The following is a 13120-nucleotide window of genomic DNA, read 5'->3' as shown; positions in this document are numbered from 1 at the left end:
ATGTTTCACATATAAGGCTTTGATCCATCTTGAGTTAGGTTTTGTGTATGGTGTGAGGTATGGATCTTGTTTCATTTTTCTTCAAATGGCTATTCACTTTTGCAGCGCCATTTGTTGAAGAGATTGTCTTTCCTCTATTTAATGCATTTAAGTTCTTTGTCAAAGATCAACTGACCATAGGTAGATGGAGCTGTTTCTGGGTTCTCAATTCCATTCCTCTAGTCTATGTGTCTGTTGTTGTGCCAATACGAAGCTGTTTTGACTACTTTGACTGTGTAGTAGATTTTGAGATCCAGGAGTATGAGACATTCAGGTTTGTTCTTCTTCGGTAGTGCTTTGCTTATCCAAGGTCTCTTTCCTTTCTGTATAAAATTAATGGTTGTTTTCTTCATTGTCCTTAAAGAATATTGATGGAATCTGAATCAGGGTTGCATTAAATGTATAGATTATTTTGGGTAGTATTGACATTTTCACAGTGTTCCATCTTCTTATCCATGTTCTTCCATTTATGTAGATCTCTTAGAGTTTCTTTTTTATTTTTTCCACATACAAACCAAAGTTTATTAAATAGAGAGGAAAAGGGAGGGGCTTGAGAGACGAAGAGGAGTTTTCACCTAGAGTAGCTTCCACTGTCTCCTAGTTCTCTTATAGTTTCTTAAAGTAGTATTTTGTAGTTTTCTTTGTATAGGTCTTTTGTGTCCCTGCTAAGATTTATTCCCAAGTATTTGCTCTTTTTAGTAGCTATTATAAATGGTATTAATTTCCTTATTTCTTCTTCAGAGATCTCTTTGCTAGTGTAGAGGAATCCAACTCATTTTTGTATGTTGATCTTGAATCATGCCACAGTGCTAAATCTTTCAATTAATTCCAGTTGTTTTCTTGCTGAATCTCTTGTGTTTTCTATGTATAGGATCATATCATCTGCAGATAAGAATATTTTTACTTCTTCCTTAACAATTTGGATGCCTTTGGTTTCCCTTTCTTGCCCTCTTGCCCTGGCTAGGACTTCCAATGCAGTGTTGAATAGAAGTGGTGATAGAGGGCATCCTTGTCTGGTTCCCGTTTGCAAGGGGAATGCTTTCAGTCTTTTTCCATGAAGAAGAATGTTGGCTGTTGGTTTTGCAAGTATACCTTTTATTATGTTGAATTTCCCTTCTATTACTATTTTTCTCAATTTTCTATTCCTATTTCCATCAGGAATGTGTGTTGTATTTTATCAAATGCCCTTTTTGTGTCAATTGATACAATCATGTGGTTCTTTTCCTTTGTTTTACTTATGTGATGGATTACATTGATTGTTTTTCTGATGTTGATCCATCCTTACCAGGTATGAATCCCACTTGGTCATAATGTATTATTTTTTTGATATGTTGTTGCAGTCTGTTTGCTAGCATTTTGTTGAAGATTTTTGTGTCTGTATTCATGAGAATATTGGTCTGTAGTTTTCCTATTTAATGTTGTCTTTACCTGGTTTTGGTATCAGGCTTATGCTTGCTTCATAAAATGAATTTGGGAGGATTCTATCCTTTCCTATGTTCTGGAATAGTTTGAATAGGATTGGTGTCAGCTCTTCTCTGAATGTTTGGTAGAATTGTCCAGTAAAACTATCTCAGGCAGTACTTTTTTTTTTGGTAATTTTTTTTATGACCTGTTCAATTTTTTCTTTTGTTGTGGGTCTATTAAAATTTTCTACCTCATTCTGTGTTAGTTTAGGTAAGTAGTGTGTATCTAGAAATCTGTCCATTTCTTCTAGATTTTCAGATTTGTTGGAGTACAGTTCTTCATAGTATACTGATACTATCCTTTTTATTTCTATTTGTTATGTTGTGATGTCACCCATTTCATTTCTAATTCATGTTAATTGCATCTTCTTTTCCTTTTTTAAGTTTGCCAGTGGTTTGTTGCTGTTCATAACCTTTCCAGAGAACCAAGTTCTGGTCTTCTTGATCATTTCCTATTGTCTTTCTGTTTTTGGTTTCATTTATTTCTGCTCGAATGTTTATTATTTCTTTTCTTCTGGTGACCCAGAGCTTTTTTTGCTTCTCTTTTTCCACTTGTTGGAGATGTTGGATTAAGGTCTTAATTTTGGCTTCTCTTTTGATGTATGCATTTGCTATGAATTGCCCTCTGATCACTGCTTTTGTTGTGTCCCAAAGATTTTGTGTTTTCATTCTCAATTGATTGAAGGAAATTTTTTATTTCCTTTTTTATTTCTTCTATTACCTGTTGTTGTTATGTGCCATCGAGTCGGACCCGACTCATAGCGACTCCTCTTTGGGTTTCCAAGGCAGTATCACTACGAAAGTAGTTTGCCCCATCTTCCTTCTGAGCAGTGGCTGGTGGGTTTGAGCCCCTAACCTTCTGGTTGGCAGTCAAGTGCCTTAGGCACTATGTTACCAGAGCTCCCTTCTATTACCTAGTAGTTGTTTTTTTGGGTGTTTTGACTTCCCATACAGCAGTTCACATACACATTGTCTCATGAGATTGACTACAATTTACCCCAATGCAACAGCTCCCCTCCCACTTCCTCCTGATAGTTCCCTCTTCCCTCCATGCACTCCTGCTCCTGAGCTGTCTCCCTGTGCATAAACAGCCCTTCTTTCTCCCATGATTGTTCTAAGGATTGTATCTACCTAATGTAAATGTTCAGCTCATATGCCTGTCTTTTGCTTGGCTGGAAGCTACAGGTGTGGGTTCATTTCCAGACCTGAAGGGCAACTAGTATTACCTAGTAGTTGTATTTTTTTTTTTACCTAGTAGTTTTTAAGAAAGATGTTTTTCAGTTTCCATGTATTAGCTCATTTTCTGTTGATCTTCTGTTGATTTCTAATTTTATAGCATTGTGGTCTGAAAGATGCTTTGCAGTATTTCAGTGTTTTTAAATTTATTGAGGCTTGCTTTGTGGCCTAACTTATGGTCTATTTTGGTGAATGTTCCCGTATGCACTGGAAAAGAATGTATATGGTCCTGTTGGGTAAAGTGCTCTGTAGCGACTCATAGCGACCCCTCCTTGGGTTTCCGAGGCAGTATCACTATGGAAGTAGGAATGCCCAACCTTCCTTCCGAGGAGTGGCTGGTGGGTTTGAACCGCCAGCCTCTGGTTAGCAGTCAAGTGCCTTAGGCCCTATGCTACCAGAGCTCCTAATGGTGTTTTTTTTCTTAAAGTCTGTTTTATCAGAAATTAATATTGCCACCTTGTGCTTTTTTGATTGCCATTTGCCTGATATATTTTTCTCCAACCTTTGGTTTTCAGTCTATTTTTGTCTTTGTGTCTACAGTGAGTCTCTTTCAGACAGCACATTGATAGGTTATGTTTTCTTACCCAGTCTGGAATTCTTTTTCTTTTGAATGGTGCATTTAATCCATGTACATTCAGTGTAATTACTGACAAGTATGAATTTATTGCTGTCATTTTATTAGGTGTTTTTTTGTGGTGTTGCTGATTTGGTATCTTTGTTCCATATAATTTTCTGTGCTGAGCTTCTCTTGTTTATGAGTCATGTTATCATTTCCTTCGTTGCTGTTGGTTTAGTGTTTGCTAAATATTTGTGCCTCTCCTCTTTTCTATTTTGATGCGAAGAGTTATTATTTTTCTTTGAGGTTACCATGTGATTTACAATTTTCTTACCAATTTTAGAACAGTCTGTTCTATCTTAAAATTGTCTTGACTTCCTCTCCATTTTGAAGTTTTGTATCTACACCATTTATTCCTTTTTTTTTTTGGTTTGTAGTTGTTTTCATTTACCAATTGATATCTGTGGTTCCCTGTTTACAGTCTTGTAAGCTTATTTTACTTTGGATATTTCTATATTTGGGTTGGTTTCTGGGTTATGTCCTCATAAATTTTAATCATCTGTTGTTGTCTGCTGTTGTTGGTTCTCTGTCCAAAGGACTCCCTAGAGCATGTCTTCTAAGTCTGGTCTGGTTTTAGCAAATTCTCTTAATTTCTATTTGTCTGAAAATGTCTTAATATTCCCATCATATTTGAGGGACAGTTTTGATGGTTATTTAATTTTTGGTTGGCAATTTTTTTCTTTCAGGATTTTATATATATCATCCCATTGCCTTTTTGCCTACATAATTTCTGCTGATAAATCAAAGCTTAGTCTTATTGGTTGCCATTTGTAGGTACCTTTACATTTTTCCCATACTGCTTTCAGAATTCTTTCTTTGTCTTTGGTTTTGTGAGTTTGATTAGGATATGTTTTGGTGATTTTCTTTTACTATTTGCCCTCTTTGGGGTTCATTGAACTTTTTGAATGGATATTTTGTCATCTTTCATCATATTAGGGGTATTCTGTTCCAACAAATTTGACAATTTTCTCTGTGGTTTTATTTGTCTCTTCCTGTTCTGGAATTCCTATTACACTTAAGCTATTCCACTTTATGGTATCCCACATGAATCTCAGAATCTTCAGCTTTCTTCGATTTGTTTTGATCTTTTTTTCTGATTGATAACAGAGTAGTATTGAGGTATTTGTCTTCAATGTTACTAATCCTGCCTTGTATCTACTCCTTTGCCCATTCAATGTATTATGTATTTCTGAAATCTTAGTACAAATCTCTTGGATTTCTATTTATTGTTTTTGTATGGTTTCTAATTTTTCATTTATTTTGTCAGTTTGTTGTTATATTGTGTTTCTAAATTGTTCTAGTGTTTTGTCTGTGTTTTCCTCAATTTTGTTAGTGTTTCCTTGATCTGTCTCTCAATTCTTTGAAGGTAACTAAATAAAATTATTTTGAATTCCTTATCAGGCAGTTCCAGTGCTGATTCTTCCTCGGGGAGGTTTTCTGGTTTGTATCTTGGTCCCTAGTTTGTACTACTTTATCTCATTTCTTTGTGTGGATAGGGATGTTTAGTTGTCTCTGACACATTGTGATGTCATTCTATTTATATATAATTTGTGATTATATGTTGGTGTGATTCACCCAAGATTTTTTTTTTCTTTTTTTTTTTTTTTTGATATATCTGAGTGAGAGGGGTTACTGTGTTCCTCTATTTGCTAGTTGACAGCACTTAGGCACTCAACACCTGTCTCCTGCTGGGTAGGATAGACAATGAGAGTATGTGCATAGATCTCTGTTACCTGTTTGTGAAGAGCAGTTGAGGGTGAGTTGGGCTGGTACTGGCCATTGTCTGTCATTTGTCAGTTGGTACAGAAGTAAGTGGTGGCCAGCATCTAGTGGGTGAGGCTGCAGGTAGTGCAGGTATGGTTGGGTCATGAGGACATGGTTGCTGTTGCCCACTCAAACCAAAAAAAAAACCATACTCACTGCCATCAAGTTGAATCCAACTTACAGCGACACCCTTTGGGTTTCTGAGGCAGTAAATCTTTACGGAAGTATATTGGCCAGTCTTCATTCCGCGGAGTGGCTGGTGGGTTTGAACCAACCTTCTGGCTAGCAGTCAAAAGCTTGAGGCACTACACCACCAGAGCTCCTTGTCGCCCATTTAGACAAAAAAAAATCAACAAACAGAAACCACCAAAAAAATAAAAAGAAGAAAACAAAAAACACATACTGCATAAACAAATATCAACCATCTCCAAGAAAAAGAAAAAGAAATAAAAGAACTGTTAAAAAAAAAAAAAGAAGAAGAAGAAGAAGAGAGAAAGAAAGGTAAAGAGAAAAAAATCCCATAATATCTGTGGATGGGGAATAAGGGGAAAGAACAAGAGAATGAGAATAATAAAGAAAAAAATGAGAAAACCTCAAAAAGAAAACCAAGGATCTGTAGAAACAGAAGAAAAATTAAGAGAACCAGGGGGAAAAAAAAGAACCAGGGAAGGGAAAGAGAACAATAATGAAAAGAAGTAAAAAAGAATACTTTAGAAACAAACTAATAAAACTGGAGGGGGTAAAGCATCCAGGCTATATCAAGGGACACAGAATTGCTGCTAGTCCAGAAGGTGGGTGAAGGTGGGGGATGGCCACACCTTTGTTCACCAAGAGGGTATAGGGTATAAGAGTAACAAGGGGGAAATACCATACTTTTCTCGTTGTCAGTCTCCAGTGTGGTTGTCCGTGAGTCCTTGGCATACAGAGCCAGTTCTTAGTTGCTGTTCAGATATGATCACCACTTGCAAATATTCAAAATGACTGTGCCCTCAGGACAGCCATCAGTCCACAGTTCTGTTTGTCTCCTTATTTGTTGTTGTCCTTTCTCTCCATCAGCCAGCAGTGCAGTTGCTCATTTTTCTGGTTATGTAGTACCACTCTGACAAGAATATACCACAAATGGCTTAAAGAAACAGGAGTTTATTCTTTTACAGTTTGGAGGCTTTAAGTCCAAGTTCAGAGTGCCAGGCTCTAGGGGCTGGGTGAAAGCCCCTCAACCTTAGGCTTCAGCTCTGCTTCTTGCTCCCGGCCCACTGAAGGTGGAGGCTTTTCTTCACTCAGCTGCTGGCTGCTGAGGCTAACAAGCCCAAGGTTGACAAGTAACAAGCACAGTCCCGATATTACCAAACCATGCAGCAGGCCATTAATTCAAGTCCATTGAAAGTCCCAAGATTGGCAAAGCATGGAAGGCTGCTCAACAATGACATGGCTAATTGCAGGGTTCAAATGTGCCATAAGCTGGAGACCATTCCCAAGGCTGTTTGTTGTATATGGGAAGCAGACCGCATACCCAGAGCAGCGACTCAGCTGCTCCAATAGATTCCACCATAGAGTTAATTAACATTCTCACTATGGGGAATAACTACATTCAGCTGCCCAGCTACTCAACCAGGCCCAGCCAACTTGACACACAAGCTTAATCACTACACCCATGCGGTCCTTGGCAAGCAGAGCTAATTCTTAGGTTGCTGCCCATATCAGAATGCCACTTGTAAATACTGAAATTGGCCATGCCATCCGGACAGCCAACGGGTTGCAGCTCTGTTATTCACTGTTTTCATTCAGATTCTTCTACTGGTTGGTATGTAATCCATTTCTTTACCCTTCCCTACAAAGCTCCAGGTTCCAGGAGTATCTTCTTTAGCTGTTTCGATTGGTTCTTCTTTCTTTGTTGCAGAGGGTCAGTGTAGTTTGTCTGCCTATTCTGCCATCTTGCCAGAAGTATCTTTCCCTTTATAAAATTTGCCAATGGTTTGTCAGTTTTATTGGTCCTTTCAAAAAACCACTTCTAATCTTGTGATTCTTTCTGTTGTTTTTCTGTTTAATTTATTTCTGCTCAAATCTTTATTATTTCCTTTCTTTTGGTAACTGTAGGGTTTTGTTGTTTTTCTTTTTACAGTAGTTGGATATATTGTGTTAAGGTGTTCATTTTGATTCTTTCTTTGTTTTTGATATGTGCATCTCTTATTGTAAATTGCCCTCTGAGCACTGCTTTTGCTGTGTACCAAAGATTTGGATGTTGTGATTCTTGTTTGATTCAAGGAATATTTCTATTTCATTTTTTATTTCTTCCATTACCTAGTATTTTTAAGCAGGGTGTTACTCAGTTTCCATATATTTGATTTGTTATCTTTGGTCTTCCTGTTGTTGGTATCTAACTTTATAACATTATTATTTGAGAAGATGCTTTATAGTATTTTAGTGTTTTTAAACTTAGTGAGGCATGCTTTGTGGCCTAACATATGGTCTGTTCTGGAGAAAGTTCCATGTACACTGGAAAAGAATATGTATTGTGCTATTTTTGGATGGAAGGCTGGTGGTTCAAACCCACCAGCCAATCCTGGGAAGGAAGGTTGGGCAGTCTATTTCCGTAGTGATACCGCCTCAGAAACCCAAGGAGGGGTCGCTATGAGTTGGCCCCGACTTGAGGGCATATAACAACAACAATTTTTGGATGGTGTGTTCTGTGTACATTTATGAGGTCTAGCTGGTTGCTTGTGTTTTTTAGCTCTTCTGTATCTTTGTAAGCTCCTTTCTAGTTGCCCTGTCCTTCATTAAAGTAGTATAGTCAAGTCTCCTACTATTATTGTGGGGTTGTCTATTTCTCTTTTCAATTATGTTAAGATTTTATTTATGTACTTTGGGCCTCTTTTATTGGGTGCATAGATATTTATTATAGTTATGTTCTCTTGTTTGAGTGACCCTTTAATCACTATATAATGTCCTTTTCTCTTTCTGCTGATTTTTGTCTTGAAGTCTATTTTATAAGAAATTAATATTGCCACTCGCACTGTTTTTTTGGTTGCCATTTGCTTATATATATTTTCCCATTCTTTGATTTTTAACTTATTCTTGTTTTTGTGTTTAAGGTGTATCTCTTGTAGACAGCGTATTGATGGGTGATACTTTCTTATCCACTTGGCTGCTACTCTCTGTCTCTTGACTGGTGCATTTAATCCATTTATATTCAATGTAATTATTGGCATGAATTTACTGCTGCCATTCTGTATTTTGGGGTATGGTGTATATGGTTTCTGTTTTCTGTATATTTTTCTGGGCTGAGCTCATTTTGTTTTTGGATTTTCTTATCATTTCCTTCATTGCTATTGTTTTAGTGTTTACTTAGACATTATGATTTGCTTCTTTTTTATTTTGTTGTAAATGTTTATTAATTTTCCTTGAGGTTACACTGTAATTTATCATTATCTTCCCAAGTTTAAAGTAGTCTGTTCTTTCTCAGTATTTTCTTGACTTCCTCTCTACTTGAAGTTCTGTAACTCCATTATTTATTCTTTCTTTTGTCTTTGTTATCATTGTTTACAAATTGGCATCTCTGGTTCACTATTTTCTGTCTTGTAGGTTTATTTATTTATTTATTTTGATTCCTGTGTATCTAGATTGATTTGCAGGTGATGTTGACATGTGTCTTAATCTCTTATGGAGGTGCTTTTTAAATGAAAAATTGACTTGATTATCTTGCTCAGAATATAGAATATTGGCTCATTTTGCATATTTAATTAGACTGACATCAATTGAAATTTATTTTTTCACTTCCGAAAGACATATTGGTAGTGGATAATATTGTGGTATGATGAATTTTACATGACATCTTAGATTAGACACATCTAATTTTCACTAAACTACTAACCAGCATTTCTAATTGCATCTGAAACAAAGCCTCAGTGAAGACCTGAAAGAGAATCTATTAGTTTTGAGTAGACTCTGTTGACCTCTCCAAATACTTAGTCCATTGCAATATGGGCTGCCTCTTTCAAATATTAAACTTGGTATTTGCTGATTTACCAAAGTAAATAAGTTGAAATGCTTGTAATGTAAACAGTTATGCAAAAAGACATCTGGTCTCCTAAATAAATGGCCCCTTCCTTTCGTGACCCCTTTATATGTTTTCTCTTTCCCGTTGGTGACTCTTATGAACAATAGTTTAATATGCAGTGGAAATTTTATCAAAAGTTTGGTAAAGATAAACCTAAAAACCCAAACTCATTGCCATTGAGTTAATTTTGACTCACGACTACCCCATGTGTTACAGAGTAGAACTGCTCCATAGGGTTTTCTTGGCAGTAATTCTTATGGGAGGTCCCTGAGTGGCTCAAACAATTAAGCACTCCTAGCCAAAAGATTGGCAGTTAGAACCTACCCAGAGGCACCTCAGAAAACAGCCTGGCAGTCTGCCTTTGAAAGGTCTGCTGTATCAAACAGTTTCTGTATGATAAGGCTACCCTTCATTAAATAGCTTAGAAATCACCCCTGAAAATATATTTCTTGAAGCTCTTTAGGGGGCAGAAGCCAAACACTCAAAATTTCAGAGCTGAAAATAGTATTGGAAACCATCTCCTCTGTGACACAACCACTCTTAGCTGTGGAAACCTTTGTTCAATGAAATTGGGTTAGAAGAGGGACAGGGCTCTGAAGGGCCTGGCCATCAGCCCCGCCTCAGGGCCCCAAGACACCCAGAGCTCAGATTGGAAAGTCCTAATCTAGGCCAATTTGGCTATTTTACAGATGAGGAATTCATGGCCCCAAGCAATATGTTTCCCAAAATAGAAGGAACACATCTTATTGTAAAAAAAACTTTATTAAAACAGAAAAGAATAAAGAAGGAAGTAAAAAGCATTTAAAATCTCACCATCAAGAAATGATATTTTAACATTTTTGTTGACTGTCCTTTCAGACATTTCTCTTCACACATGTATGTACATAGATATTTAATTTATGCAGTTTCATGTAAACGGACAAAGCCATACAGGTGGCTCAGAACCATGTTTTAATCCTAATAAAAATAGGCCAGTATTGAACCCTCTATTTAGCTCTGGATTTTGTAGGGTAAGGGTAGGGATGTTATAGTCAGGGTACAGTGCTTAGGACAGTAGCTATTTACGAGCTGGTTCCGAGGTAACTGTTGTAACAGCCAGTTCAATTATACACCAACCCTGCTAACGTAACACAGAAGAAACAATTGCATATCACTAAATGAATTAATGAGAAGTCTATTAAGTTCAATAAGTAGTGCTAAATCATTAAACTGTTTAATAATTTAGTTTAAGTGAAATTTTGTACCAAGAATATTCCAGGATATTATCATTCCCTCACCCCTCACCCGCATCATCCTACTCAGAATATAAAACAGAGCAAACTTTCTCCCTAAAGATTAGCATCTCTAATCACCATGTTCCTAGCCCTTGTTTTGTTTGTGTTTCAGGTTGTCATGTTGGCTATGTATAACTTGTCTCTGGAAGGAAGTGGACGCCAAGGTTACTTCAGATGGAAAGAAGATATCTGTGCTTTTATTGAGAAACATTGGACTTTTTTACTAGGGAATAGGTAATGTAAATTTTTAAAATCTTATGCTTGATAGAAGAAATAAAGAATGTAGTCTATGAGATTTGAAACAGAATAAGGTGGCCACTTTAGAGAATTACAGTATTGTGGCTATTTATGAAAAATCTTTGAATTCCACAAAATGGTTTTTTTTTTCTATTTTGTTTTTTAAATTAAAAAAGTTTTAAATGAAAAATCAAAGTAGAACTACTAGCTGGAAGTTTGTCAGTTTGAACCCATCCAGAGGCACACCTCGGAACACAGTCCTGGTGATCTGGTTCTGAAACGTCACAGCCTTGAAAACCCTATGGATCAGTTCTGCTCTGCACACGTGGGGTTGCCATAAGTCAGAACTGACTCCACAGCAACAACAACTTTGGAAGTAGAAAAACCATTTTGTACTTTTTGCTCTTATTCACAGTGTGTAGCAAAGTCTATGCATATCAGTACACATTTGGTTTATTTATTGATTACTTTTCATAATCAAACACCAGACGCACTGCTGTCGAGTTGATCCTGACTCATAGCAACCCCTCTTTGGGTTTCCACGGTGGTATCTCTATGGAAGTAGGTTGCCCAGTCTTCCTTCTGAGGAGTGGCTGCTGGGTTTGAACTGCCAACTTTTCATAATAGTACTTTTGTTTTGCTATTGAGTTCTCCTCCACCATGGCTGCTTTAGTTCATCTGACTTAGAGATACCAAGTGCACAGACATTGAGCCCCATATGTTTTAGTGAAAGGTCCATATGTGTGTAACAAGATTTTTGTTGGTTTTAGGGAATGGTGAGTTTGCTACTTCATTGGAGAATTTTGTTTGAGATTCTGATGTTTGCCATCTGAAGTCCTATGTGAGATTCCTAATATTGCATGATTGGGTCACATCATGAAGGCTCTGTCTGTGTCTGAGCAGGGTATTCAGACCTGTCCTCATGCTGAGCTCCCTGCTGCAACCTATTTCCATGGAGAGTGAGAAACCACAGTTTTGCTGTTATGACAAGGGCACAGAGAGGGAGGTTGAAGGGAGTGGACAACCTTCCAAGAGACTGGCTCTGAGGAAAACAATAGATGCAGGACATTTTCACAAAAGGGGCTATTTTAGTTCTTGAGTTATTTGGTGGTGCAAAGGAAAGAATTGGCAGTATAACTGGTTCTTTTTCATAAGGAGAGGAAATCTGTTGTCTTAGTTCAATGATTTAGCGCTATTTATGGAACTTAATATATTCTATTTATAAGGAACAAGAAAAGGAAAAAAAAACTGCTAAAATTAGATCTTAGAATGTTTTCATGATCTCTGATCACTGTTTTATGTAGGACATTTATCTTCTGGAAGAAATTGGATTTAAATTGCCTGTTTTTAAGGATATTGCCAGATTTTAATAGAGCTGTTCTGTTGTTTCATTTGTTCATTTGTAGGGTATGTTCTGAGAGGACTCAGCTGAGACTTTTTTAAAAAAATACTTCTACTGAAAGGCATTAATTACTCTCTAGCTTTTGTGTAGTATAAGCATTAAACTGTTGTTTTTTGATCATAGTTGTATATCACCTGAATTATTAATTACTTAATCTTGTTATTTAAATCAGCTCATTTTTTTATTTAAGTACATTTATTTTAAAGAGAAACTTCACACCGCCATGGTAAGTAGAAACTCATGTCATTTTCCATGAATAGAATGTAAGTATAAAAATAAGAGCCCTAAAAATAAAACAATGCTTTTAAATTATAGCTGGATTTTTTGGCCAGTCTAAGGCTACCTGAGGCCTCTCTCCTGGAGTGTTAGTGAGATGTCAAAGCGATAAACTTTCTCTTTGAACTAATCAGAGGAATGAGACAGAATTAAAATCACTCTGTGATTCCTTGTCACTCAGTGTCCTGCCTATAGTCATCTCAGTGCTGTTCTTCACTTTGCGACTTCTGCTTTAAACATCATTGATTGGAAAGCTCACCCAGGACCAGGTGCATTTGGTTGGTGAGCATGTGATCAGCAACCGTGTATGAACGAACCTGCATACATCCCAAAGAGGCAGTCTGCAAAGAGCAGACTATACATTCTAACTTTTTTCATGGCTCCTAAAGATTTTAATTCTGCTTTCCTAAGATAAACTTTAATTTCTTAACAATGATAACTAATTCTCATTAGTCAGTCTAAGAAAAGGGTATACTAGTAATGAAGTAGAAGTTTGAATACATCTACTTTCAGATGTTTATGGTTGTTTCTATTTATGCTTTTAATGTGGTTTTAAAGTTTAAATGTGGAAAGGTTTATTTAGGAACCCTGGTGGCATGGTGGTTAAGCACTTGACTGTAACTGAAAGGTCAGCAGTTCAAACCTATCAGATGCTCTGCAGGAGAAAGATGTGGCACTTGTTCTGCTTCTGTAGAGATTGTTGTTATTGTTAGGTATTGTTGAGTTGACTCTCACTCATAGTGCAACAGAATGTAACAC

The 13120-nt window shown here is 36.8% G+C and overlaps 1 protein-coding gene across 1 annotated transcript in view; it reads left to right on the top strand.

Moving 5' to 3' along the window:
• Positions 1-13120, top strand: part of KAT14 (lysine acetyltransferase 14) — an 83863-nt gene that overhangs the window by 12566 nt on the left and 58177 nt on the right. Inside the window, exon 3 of the mRNA XM_007948211.1 lies at positions 10559-10680. Coding sequence (XP_007946402.1) covers positions 10559-10680 — 122 coding nt within the window. The remainder of the gene's footprint in view (positions 1-10558; positions 10681-13120) is intronic.

This window comes from Orycteropus afer, unplaced genomic scaffold, assembly GCF_000298275.1.
Source record: "Orycteropus afer afer isolate SDZICR_OR568_19922 unplaced genomic scaffold, OryAfe1.0 scaffold00208, whole genome shotgun sequence".
In the NCBI taxonomy this organism is placed as follows: Eukaryota; Metazoa; Chordata; class Mammalia; order Tubulidentata; family Orycteropodidae; genus Orycteropus; species Orycteropus afer.
Note: the sequence above shows the minus strand (reverse complement) of the source record. Positions and strands in the feature narration are given on the sequence as shown.